This window comes from Cataglyphis hispanica, chromosome 15 (genome assembly GCF_021464435.1).
Source record: "Cataglyphis hispanica isolate Lineage 1 chromosome 15, ULB_Chis1_1.0, whole genome shotgun sequence".
Classification (NCBI taxonomy): Eukaryota; Metazoa; Arthropoda; class Insecta; order Hymenoptera; family Formicidae; genus Cataglyphis; species Cataglyphis hispanica.
Window position 1 is genome coordinate 3,812,732 of NC_065968.1, and position 13,225 is coordinate 3,825,956.

At 30.9% G+C, this 13,225-nt stretch overlaps 2 protein-coding genes across 4 annotated transcripts in view; one reads left to right on the top strand and one right to left on the bottom strand.

Moving 5' to 3' along the window:
• Nucleotides 1-12,349, top strand: part of LOC126854933 (uncharacterized) — a 43,182-nt gene extending 30,833 nt beyond the window's left edge. The window contains exon 14 of one of the 2 annotated variants that reach the window (XM_050602122.1): nucleotides 11,945-12,349. The gene's annotated coding sequence lies outside the window, so the exon portion shown is untranslated. Of the gene's footprint in view, nucleotides 1-10,890; nucleotides 11,017-11,944 lie in introns of those variants that run through there. The other variant, XM_050602123.1, reaches the window with a different exon arrangement.
• Nucleotides 7,009-12,067, bottom strand: LOC126854937 (pyruvate kinase-like). Of its 2 annotated transcripts, XM_050602132.1 has the most exons (8): nucleotides 11,926-12,026; nucleotides 10,965-11,007; nucleotides 9,948-10,292; nucleotides 9,671-9,857; nucleotides 8,671-9,192; nucleotides 8,115-8,453; nucleotides 7,734-7,890; nucleotides 7,009-7,152 (listed from the first exon to the last, which is right to left on the bottom strand). In XM_050602132.1, exons 3-8 carry the CDS (start codon nucleotides 10,290-10,292, stop codon nucleotides 7,140-7,142), a joined length of 1,563 nt encoding a protein of 520 aa, XP_050458089.1. In that variant the 5' UTR covers nucleotides 10,965-11,007; nucleotides 11,926-12,026; the 3' UTR covers nucleotides 7,009-7,139. The 2 variants fall into 2 exon arrangements, with proteins under 2 accessions (XP_050458089.1, XP_050458088.1); XM_050602131.1 differs by lacking the exon at nucleotides 10,965-11,007 and having other exon boundaries at nucleotides 11,926-12,067.
• Nucleotides 12,350-13,225: the final 876 nt, after the last annotated feature.

A 13,225-nucleotide genomic window follows, 5' to 3' on the forward strand; every position in this document is an offset into this window, starting at 1 on the left:
CTTCGAGAGAGAGTGGCTTTTTTTTCAAGACGACATTAGTAATATAGATAAATAATATACGATCAATCGAGAAGATAATTGTTTTATCATCGGCTAAATGTAGCACAGTATGTTTGAATTATCAAGAATTAATAATTGTAATTTAATTAATTTAATTAATTTATATCAAATAATTTAATAATTCTTGATAATTACAATAATTTTCAAGCAAATTATTAAACGAATATTTTAGCGTTTATTTGTATGTCACCAACTAAGTTGATTGATCTTGTCAGAAAACGAAAAACACACACACACACACACATCCACACACTCAATCGATCGATCGTAAAAATTTAACTTAATTTAACTTTAATAAGTGTGTAAGACATGTTTGAGAATTTTATTTGTAATTTTAATTGTAATGTTATTTGTAATTTTATTATTTTTTTTTATAATCTATAAACATGCAGTCTGAAACATGAAATAATGCGAAGAATATTCAAAAGTGGCGTAAATATTAAAATGCAATTAAACACACACATATACACACATACATCACATTGAAATAATGACATGAAATTCTTTTCAAATATCCGCATTAGCAGCGATTAACATTTTGAATAGTACGATGCATCGTAAGGGATTCAAGCAAACGTAAATGCGGGTATGCAGGATTCTTTTTGCATGACGTCCCAGTAATTTCACAAATAAATTTTTTTTTACTTTGTATATATGTACATTTAATGTTAATCTGAAAATATTATATATTTATATGTCGCTAGAGATCGTCGGCGAGCTGCGTTTGCAATAAAGTTCATGGTTGAAACCGCTCGTTACGAAGAGAAAATGTTTCTCCATTACGTTATCAATGATGAGAAACAATTCTATTAATTGTATATAATTAATAACGTACAATCAAATCTACAATAATTTTGGAATAATCATTCCCTCATTATTATGTTGCAGTCACCGAATTAATTTTATATTATTAAGTATGTCACGATATATATATATATATATATATATATATATATATATATATACATATATAAAATAAATACGCGTTCTGTCAAATAATTTTACATTATAATAGTTTTGCCGGAATAAATAAAATAAGAAAAATGCTCGACAAAGCAAATTGTACTGCTGAAGCAGCAATTATAGTATAGTTTTGTTCGCGATATTTCATTCACTTATTACATGCAATGAAATCTTCCATCGGAATCCTACCGGTAGCATCTATTATACCGCATAACGGTGACATTAATTAATAATGCGCCCCGTGGAGAGGCAAATAGTGTCCGACAATAGTTTCTGCGGGTAGGGCATTACAATGATTTAACGAATCAATCGTGGCACGCTAATCACTGCTATGCCATTATCATCAGTCTCGAGTGCAGATATTTGCATTCATACGAAAGACTCGATCAGATATTGAAAAGGAAAAATAATGATATTAATAAAATTTTATCGGAATAGATTCCGCAAAATTGAAATTTGATTAAGTTCTAGTATCTCGAAGTAAAATAAATATTTTTGACGAGCTGAAAAAGAACTGAGAATGAGATCTAAAGAAGTAAAAATGATTGCGATGATCAATATTGGAATATAAAACGGAAGTTGCGAACAAAATTTGAAAGCGAGGGAAATATAAAATTGTTAAAAATTTCCCTCATTTTTACGTTGTCTGCCATTATTTCCTATGCGTAAATGTAACAAGTGCATACAGTATCTCGGTAAATATCCATGAAACAAGGAGATGTATACATACATCACAACAATTCATAAGAAGTCATAACACGACAGAATGTAATCTGTCAAAATAAACAATATGAAGAATATAGGAGGTAAATCTAGGATAAATCGCGATGGCAAACTATGATAAAATCTCTTCAAAGAACGTGTGCGTGTCAGAACGCGTTTATAGTTTATCAGAAATTTATAGTTTGTCGGAGCTAAAAAATACAGACTAATCGCCAGAGCTCTAATTCTTCGATAACAATCTCGGTATTTATTTTCGCGCACAAATTGCTTTATAAAAAAAATTAAGATTTCGTACAAAGCTCGTTTTAAGACAATCTATTGTTGGCGATAAAATTTTATTTATCAAATCACACATCATGAAAGAATATTTGAAAAAACAGAATACACATCGTATATAGGATTTATATCACAGACACACACATTAGAAGACATGCGACGCATAAAATTATAGATAGAATTCTATCTTGAATTTTATCGCGAACTTAAATCAGGAAAAAGGGAAAGAGAGAGAAAGAGAGTGCTCTCGCATTCGTTGTGGCGAACGATCGTAATGCGAAAATGCAAATATCACTCGGCCTTCTGACAATATTCAACTACCTCTTAAACTGTTTAAAGTGCATCCAAGCCGCGCCAAGAACTTTCTTCATTCCCGTCCGTCGCAATAGCCTCGTGAATTTGCTACAGGAATAGTTGGTTCAACTTTGACTTAATCAAATATTTATCCGTCCAACCCTATGCAATTTAAATAAGACACGCAGAGGCGTGAATATAAAAATTCATACATTTGATTACCGTCAATTCGTTGTAAGTAGTATAGAGTTACGTTTCTTCGTCGAGTTTTTTCCTCTCTCTCTCTCTCTCTCTCTCTCTGGAATTTTAATCGTCATCAAGGATTTCATAACAAATTAATCGTTCAGATTTTTAAAGCAATTTTAAAAAATTGTTATATGACTCCAGGTCATTTATATATCACACAAAATATTTAAATAATTATTAAAATATTATTTTTCGTTAAAAAAAAATACGATCCTTTTTTCTCGCCCGAAAAAGCTCGTTTATCAAATCGTTCAAATTTACTGCTGAAATATCTATGCAGTAAATGCGAAAAGCTTGTTACGGCCGACATATCTCTAAGCATCTCGAATTTATTGCATGAACATTTATATATCGCACTGCTTTACAAATTAAACTTACTGTTTAATTTTATTAATTATTTTTGCTAATTAAAATCTCGAATGCATTTTGATCTCGGGATTATTTGAATGCGAGAGTGGGTGGAACTAAGAGACGAAAAATACGTATAATTGACATTACTACTATACGAGAATAATTACTTATATATATATATAGATATATAGATCAGGCGTCACTATGCACTCGAACGCCTCCGCCGCTAATGTCTAAACAAACATATCTACCGCTAATGGGGACATTAATTGATCTCACGTATGATATCGAAAGTGCCCGGAATAGATGGAGTGGCGAGCTATCGTCATCTTTTTCATCTCAAATTACGCGAAAGAAATCTATTAAAATATTCAAATCATCTTTTAAACATTTAATATTTTTTTTCTTTATACATACTTTATTGCGTTTTATTTCTATGATAGTTTCTGTTTAGTTGAAAGTATAAGTTCGAAGAAGAAATCACGCAAAATAAAGAAGAAGAATTTTTGTTGTCATTGCTATTATTTGTGAAAATTTATGGTTCTAAAAAAATGAATTTTTATACATTTTGCTTGCCAAAAATTGACCGCATGCTTGTGAAAAATAATAAATAAATAAAAGATGATAAATTCATATTATAAAGTTACATTTGTTTGATAAATAATATTTTATTTTAATTAAATATTATTTATGAAATTATATACTGGATATTTTATGTTTAGAACTGATTGTGAAACTGATTAGGAAATTTTGATGCTTCGAAATATCGCGGAATTTTTAGCCGTTTCCCTGGTGGTGACTGCAAATCTATTGTTTCGCGTCGATGCTCGTTCGCACCGTATCGTGGAATTTCACTTGTGCGAAAGGTCACGTGGGACGAGTCTCGCTCGTTCACGAAATTGCTCGTTCATGCGTCGGTCGGAGTGAGGGTTGTTAGAAACCGCGAGATGCGAAAAAGCTAAAGGAGAGAGAGAGAAAGAAAGAGAGAGAGAGAGAGAGAGAGAGAGAGAGAGAGAGAGAGAGCGAAATTTCACGTCGAAAGGGTCGATTCGTCGAAAGGGGTGAGAGACGGCGCGCTGATAACGCGCGGGCCGATGAATCGAGGGCGGGAATCGCGTTCTCTTTACGCGTGATCGACTTTATCGCGCATTCTGCAAACTTTTCCCACGTATACACCGCCTAATCACTGAGTGATAAAACACACCGCGACAATGGACAGAATGGTCTCCGTGTCTCTTCCGCCTTATGTCGTATATACGTATGCGACTGTAAATGTCCCCTCGATACGTGCGTTAGCACGTTTACATTCGTTGATGAAAGACTCTTCCAACATATCGAGTGCTTGGCCTGACAATCTACCTATCGTAGTTCTCCGCGAAAACGTATATTCGAATATAATCGAATATACTCGCGTAGGTGAATTGATTTTATGCTCGGAGATTAATCTTTGTGACAAATTCTTTTTAGGAAGAATTGAAAAAAAGTTTTAACAATATATTTAATTTTTTTGACGAAATAAAATTAATATCGCGTTTTATCATGTACAGTTAATTAAAATAATTCTTTTTACAACTCTAATATTTAATTTTTTTAAATTCTAACATGGTAGAATATTTTTACATTTAAAATTGTATTGTAAATTTAAAAAGCTACATTAAGTGATTATTTTTTTCTCTTTTTTTTCTATTAAACTGTGTTGTATAAGATAGAATCTCTCTACGTTATGTAAGATAGACTCCCTTTCTGCCCTAACGGGCGATTTCAATTATCATAGAAATTGCCAGACTAATACTCGGTGTTATAATTACGATGTAATCATATAAAGTTAAAATTAAAATTATACAAAGTTTTATTCAAAGTTTTTTTTTATTTCCAATTATTAGCTCTAATTTTATATTTTCAAAATTTTTATTTTTTTCAGAATTAATCTTATTGTTAAAACTTTTTCCAATCTTTAGAAAAAAAAATTCTTTGAATGTATATAGATAATAGAGTTATCATTGACATGCAGAAAAATTGGATTTATCTAAACTTGTGTGCATATAACATTAATGTATCCTCATTTCGTTACTTAAAAAATAAAAAAAAAAAATAAAAAATGTCCAAAAAAGTATCCAAAAAATAAAAAAAATACACGGTTCTTAATATAATTAAATTATCGAATTATCGAGTTATATCAATTATTTTTGATGGAGCAGAAAACCGAGATTTAAAAAAAATAGTGTGATAGTTTTATTATATTTTTCCTCTTCCCACATTTCGTTTTATATTACATCATGTGATATTGTGGGCGATTTTCAGGATTTTATCAAAATTTTCGAAATCTCACCAGCACGAAGGCTTTCGCGGGATGTAGGATTTACGGAGGCTTTGTGACGGATAAATCGCGTTACAAAGGACGTACGTTTCGTCAAGGGCGCGTATTGCGATTGTGGAGACCGCATCTTGTTACTGATTCGCATGACATTTCACAGAACGAAGAATTTTGGCATCGTTTGCGTAATTCGCGATGACAAAATCATGCTCGAGATTCAAAGCTACTTTGACGTAAGCCTCATCTTACCTTGGCATTTGTTGATCATGGCAATGCCATGATATTTATTACGAATCTTCGCTCACAGTTTTAGCGTTTGTGATTTATCCCCCTTTCCCTTTCATTCGAAGCAGTCACATTTAAAAAATGACACATACAAAATTTATATATGTATGGGTGTATGTTAATCGATTTTTTTAATATATGCATATAAAAAACAAATTTCGATCTTTTATTATCAAAGTTCAAATAACATTAACTTATAAATTTCAAACAATTTAAAATAAAAAGATTTTTGCATTAATTAAGCTTTTAAATTTAAGTTACAGCATTTCAATCTGCTGATAAAAATTTGCATATTAGGTAATATTGTTAAACTTATCAACACAATATAATTTAATAATATATTACTTGTATATTAAATGTATATAATCATGAAAGCTGAGAATGATCGATTTTATTTATTACAATCAAAAGTTAGCAATTAAAATTAAAATTAAAATTAAAAAGATTATACTTAAATTTAATTGGAATTATTAAAGTAAAATAGTGAAAATTTTATAGATCAATTATATATTCCTGTATTATATATCTGTACTAGTTTTACTACGGAATATTCCGGGTTATATCTTTGCTGCTCCAATCCATTACCTTGCGTTGAATGTTTTGAATCTATATACACCCTATTTCCAGTCTCTTCACAAATATAGCACAGTGATTGCATGCCACTTGTACGATATGTTTGAGCGCACCATGTTTGCGCCCGTCATAATAATATCCATGATATCACTTGTTAGCGTTAAAGAAAAGGCGATGTTAAAGAAAAAAATCATATTGTATTTATTATTTTTTCTGCATTTTTTTTTTATTAACGATAATGCTGTAAAAGCCTGAACGAATGATAAAAAATAATGCGCAACATTACAGAAAAAATTGTAATTAATGTATTTTGTTATACATCTATTTTTTAAAACACAAGAACTATGATTTTTTTTTTTTTGTATACGGGCACATGATGGTCAATGATAATATAATCGAATAAGTATTAATAACAAGTTATTGCAAATATATGTTCCAAGTTCACCAGTTTATTTGATTATTATTTGATTATTCGCTAATATATATAATGATTACGATCTCCACCAGAAAAAAAGATCATATTTTATATTTCACTAATTTACCACAGTCTGATAAAATATTTGACACTTGGAAAAATGTTTTCCTATTAATTTTAAAAATTTTATTCACTATGTTGGATAAAGACATGGACAAAACTCTATAAAACTATATAATTGATATTACGATTGATATTACGACTTATAATTAACAGTATAATTATAAAATAAATGTCTTTATTTATTTCTACATAGAATCATGAAGATTTAACACTTGTTTAATTTGATAATAGAATTATTTGTCTCTTCTTTATATTATGAGATAGATTATTGTGTCATTTACGTAACAGCATTTGTATACATCTTTATGTATGCATCTTTTGTTTCTCAATATGCATTTGTGTATTTTTTAACAATAAAATAATACTGGGTTTATACTAATAAAAATAGTCTCATATAACTGTATTTACTGATATAAAAAGTGACAGGATAATATACAATTACGTACATATTCATGGTTTTTTCACATGATATTTGTATCTCCACAAAGATCATGTCTCCAATCAGATAATGCGAGTTTAGTCGACAGGTCTAGAAATAAAAGAAAAATTTATTAACAAATAATTGATTATTTTATCGCCAAAAATATAATCGCAATATTATCAGGAATATACTTAAATCTTGGTTTCACAAATTAAATATTTATGTTAAAACATAGAAAATAATATTAGAACCATCTCGATTCTTAAAAAGAGATGTGCATATTTAAAATTCAAAATATTATATTAAATCAAATATAATCCATATCTATTTTGTATAAAATATATTGTAGCATATACAGTAATCTTGCATATAATTGCAATAAATTAATTTCAAGTAATTTGTTTATTATTATTGTAAATATATGGATCTGCAATGTTAGTGCTTGACAAATATATTCCGTTAATTATTATTATATTATTATTATATTATTATATTATTCGGAATTATTATTATATTATTCGGAACAAATCAAAAGTAATAAAAGAAAGAGTAAGATGAGAGTCTCTCTTGCAACATTGAAAAGAGATTTTTGTAGAAATCGGTATCGCTGTAAATCGCACATACAGGATCAGAGAAGATCCTGCATGTGCGATTGATTGGAGAAAAATCACGATTCTCGTTCTACGTACAAGACACGAAGTGTATTCGTGAAGCCCGAGCCCTGCTGCCATCCCGTCACGATTATTACCGAATCGCCAGTTTTCACGAAACCACGAGTTTTGCCAAAATTCAAACCGTATTGTTCACGCACGTCAACGTCTTTCACCCAGTCTGTTAATGACGTTCCTGCATAACAAAAATTTATATAATATAGTCACACACAAGTAAAAACCTACTGCATTATAATAAAAAAATAACAATAAAATAAACTGACACTTTTTCTCGGCATAAAATAAAATTATCTTTTTAACGCATATATAAATATTAAGAAATATATATAAGTATTTTCTTCCATATAATCCTTTATGCCAAACAAACATTTAATAATTATTTTGTTATCGATATTATACCTTCATAGTATAATGGCAATATTCCGCGGTATAAATGCATTTGTCGAGCGATCTGAGGGAACCTGGTAACCGCAATAATGGGACAGTGAGGTCTATACTTCGAGATCAGATGTGCCGATCGACCGGATGTCGTGATAACGATGATGGCACTAGCCAAACATTTAACGGCCGCTTTTACAGAGGCGATAGCGATTGCGTGAGTGGCGTCGATAGGCGGCATAACATTGCTCAATAGATCGTGAAAGATTTGAGTTTGCCAAATCGCGGCTTCCGCTTCTTTACAAATGTTTGCCATTGTGCTAACACACTCCAAGGGATAGTCTCCCTTCGCGGTTTCACCTAAATATTCAATCGCAATATTTATAAACATTATCTTTAGAGATGGAAACGATAGAGATAAAGATTATGAAATATATAATAAAATACTAGAAAGAGATATAAATAAAAATTAAAAATATTTCTCTTTTCATTCTTTGTTTTATATTATTTTATATTAGTCTGATGTTTTATATTAATCTCCTAAATTTTACAACATCGACATATCAAATTGAATTACCGGATAACATAACGCAATCAGCACCGTCGAGGATAGCATTGGCAATATCTGACGTTTCGGCTCTCGTGGCACGTGGCTTTTTTATCATGGATTCCAGCATCTGCGTGGCGCAAATCACCGGCTTCCCGACCTTGTTGCATCTACTGATCATAGACTTCTGCGCTAGAAATACCTTCTCCGAGGGTATTTCCACCCCCAGATCACCACGCTCCACCATTATACCGTCAGAAACGTCGATGATCTCGTCGAGATTCATTCTACCCTCTTGATTCTCGATCTTCGATATTATCTTGATGTTTTTGCCCTTCTCGCCGAGGATATTACGGACCTCGGTTATCGTGGCGGCGTTTCGAGTGAAGGAGACGAATATCATGTCGACATCTTGCTCGAGACCGAATTGTAAATCGGATTTGTCCTTTTCTGACACTGTTGGAAGATCCACCGGTACTCCCGGTAAATTTACACCTTTGCGAGAACCCAACATACCACCGTATTCAACGATGGTTGTGATTAGATTGGGACCTAAGGAGCAAAAAAAAAAATTACGCGGATATTCTTGGTGTAATATCTTTCGAGATTGCATTAATATTTATTATGTGTAAAAAATAGCAAATTAGAAACTATGTGTAGTTTGAAACTAAAAAAATATTGATTTATTTTGTGCTTTAAAAATACATTAATAAAAAGCACTGAAATATTTTATATCTCTAAATGATATAATAATTTCCAAACTTTGTTAAAATGTATATTATATTAATTTTTTTATTCAAAGTATTTATCTAAATTTTAATATTCTAAATTTGTGCATTAAAATATATTAATTTGGTAATAAAAATAACTCACATGTTTAAATACAAACTATGTACTTTTCGAATCGCGAAATATTATTTGTCGTTCCATAAAACTACAATTTTTAGATTAGAATTTAAAACTTAAATAAATATACAATTAAAAGAAAAAAAAAAAAAACAAGAAAATTGCCATGATTTTTGAAACTTACTGACAGCAGAGACGATTAGAGAGATCAAGCCATCGTCCACAAATATACGTGTTCCTACTTTCAACACCTTAGAAATATTCTTGTAACTAATGTAAACCATTTGTGCATTTCCTTTCTTCATATACGCTTCGTCAGTGGAGAATTTAAAAGTCTGACCCTTCACTAATTCCACTTCGACCGAGTCGTCCTATCGGTGACAGTAAGATTTTTAAAATATTATTTTCGCGTCATTTAATTAAATTCCTATTTTTTAATGCAAGCATAATCAATCACTTACACCCTCAAGGAGACCGGTACGGATTTCGGAACCCGTTGTATCGATGGCGATGGCGACGGGGATGTAGATACCGGCACGGGCTGTCAGATTCTTTTGCGCTTGACGAACATTGGCGATGGTCTTTGCATGATATTCGTGAGATCCGTGAGAGAAGTTTAATCGAACGATATTCATTCCCGTCTCGATCATCTTCTCCAGGATTTCCACGGATCGAGACGCGGGACCGATCGTGCAGATGATGCCGGATAAACGGATGAATGGCACTTGACTGTTGATGTCCAGAGCGCACATGTGATCCAGTTGGCTTTGGGCGTATAAAGCCTGAGTATTCGGCTTGCCGGCCATCTGCGAAAATTAAAAAAATTAAAAGCTCTCAAATTAAAGAAGATAGATTTGATTAATCCATTAGACTTTAATTACAAGACTTTGGGCTTAGATATATTTAGATACTAACAATAACAAAAGTATGAATCATCTACACGGGAATCGTAGATTGCGAATAAATGTGCAACTATATAAATTAGAGCGTATAAATTTACTTTCGCGTTAAAATAAATAGAAATAACATATATTAATAATTTTAAAGTGTTAATTATAAATTTTACACGCACAACAAAAATTCGCTGCCAACAAAATAAAACAAATATAGCGTTAATTATTTTTAATCATTCCGTCTCACGAATTAAATATACAATACAGCAAAAATATATTTCTCATTAAATACACACGCTACACAAATGTAAAACTGCATCAAGAAAAAAGGAAACATTTTGTGACGATAAAATAATTAAATCCATTGTAAATAAAAAACGAAAAAAAAATCAGATTTCGAAATTATTATAATTTTGATTAAATGCATCGTGCTTGCGGATATAAAAAATGTATAAATAAAATAAATATGATATATAATAAAAATATATAAATAAATGTCTTAATGTTATAGACGTATATTGGAATGCATTTTCATGCCGAGAAAAGAGAAAAAATCAGTCGCGATTGCACGATGAGACGATATACCTGATCGTCGATGATGATCGATGATCCAGACCATGTTGGCAGGCTGCGCAAAAAAGAAAACGGAGAACTATTCCAATCGATAGCTGAGACGATATCAAATTAATTAATTTTTCTCTGTCCTCCGATAAGACAAATAATATTGGACAATCTTTAATCAATGTATTGTTAGTTATATAAGACATCTTGAATAATCGATAATATATTTTATAATATTTATTTATTGTCGATTGTGAGTCGATCATTCTATTCACTTTAATTCCATTCAGAGCATGCGTGTGAGCATATGGCCTATGCAAATAATCAGCTGATATGTGTCACAATTTTTGATTTAATTATTTCAATGTATATCTATCAGCTATTATCTTGTTGACTACCAATAAAGCCAAAGAGAATTTTTAATCATCATTTACATGTATGTAATACTTACAATCAGTACTTTTTTTAAATTGTTACATGTGATATAGATTAATATTATGTAAAATGGCTAATAGAATTATATTGTATAACATAAAGTGTATAAAATAAAAACTTTGAGAAGAAAAAGAGAGAGATAAATCTTTTTTGATACCCTTAATATATACATTATAAAGATGACAAAAAAATTATAGGAATAATATACAAAGAAACATTATTTTAATCTTCAAAATGTATCAAGGAATATTATAATTCTAAATATAAAGTAATCTAAATTCTTTATTAATTTATTAAACTTACATATGACGTACATTATAATCTAAAGTTCAAGATTGTTAAGAGAAAAACATATCGATAATATTCCATACAAGCTGCATAGCAAAATATCGTCCAATATATCCCCGAAAAATCGTCAATCTTGAATTTTTGCTTATCAAAAATTAAAATAAGCTCTCGCTTATCAAAAATTCTGTTTTAAAATAGAGAGAATCGCGTAGAAAAAAATCGATACTGATGAGAAGGTATTATAAAAATAAATGATCATTACCTTTGTTTCGTTTGCCTAGTAAAAGCAAGAAAATCAACGGCAATTCAGTGAACAGAAAATCAACAGCACTCGCAGACGACTGATAAAGAGGCAAACTCGCTGGGCATCTGAGATAAACTGGCGTTTTCAGAACGCAGAAGGTTATCCACTCCATAGCGGTTCTGATCATGCGTGCTGGCAAATACATCGTCAAGGCTTACATAAGAGCAACTCGTGATTTTCAGTTTTATCACACCGACAAATAAACATGTGTATTTTACGCGGCATTATTATCATAATTAAATAATGCGTTCCACTCGCTTGAGCGATAAGCAAATGTATTGTACGTCAATGATCAACAATTAATTTTTAGAAAATAATTTTCACTATATTGTAAATGATAATAAAGAAAATAAAAGATAATAAAGAATATTTAAAATTTTAATTTTTTAATTTTTATTTGAAATTATCTTTCTTGCTTATTATATTCCCGATATCAAAATTTAAATTCTTGTAAGTATCAGCAGAAAATCAAAAATTGATTCTACTGGGAGAGTTTTTTAGCGGGTGCGAGTCCCGCATATCCCACCGGATCGGCCGGTGGGAATGCATAATGCATTTTTCTCTTCCTTCGCAAAACAAAAAAAAAAAAAAAATCTTAATACTTTGCGAATTTTGAAGTTTTGAGTTTTCGCGCTTTTAAAATTTTAATCTGTAACACCTCTTTGCTGATTATGTTCTCCTGATACTATTGCGAATTTTGAAACTTCAAATTTCCGCGCTTTTTAAAATTTTGGTTTGTGCCACCTCCTTGCTAGTTATATTCTCCTGATACGCCACCTCTTTTATGATCATGTTCTCCTGATACTTTTGCGGATTTAGAAACTTTAAATTTCCGCGCTTTTTAAAATTTTGGTTTGTGCCACCTCCTTGCTAGTTATATTCTCCTGATACGCCACCTCTTTTATGATCATGTTCTCCTGATACTTTTGCGGATTTAGAAACTTTAAATTTCCGCGCTTTTTAAAATTTTGGTTTGTGCCACCTCCTTGCTAGTTATATTCTCCTGATACGCCACCTCTTTTATGATCATGTTCTCCTGATACTTTTGCGGATTTAGAAACTTTAAATTTCCGCGCTTTTTAAAATTTTGGTTTGTGCCACCTCTTTGCTAGTTATATTCTCCTGATACGCCACCTCTTTTATAATCATGTTCTCCTGATACTTTTGCGGATTTAGAAGCTTTAAATTTCCGCTCTTTTTAAAATTTTGGTTTGTGCCACCTCTTTGCTAGTTATATTCTCCTGATACGCCACCTCTT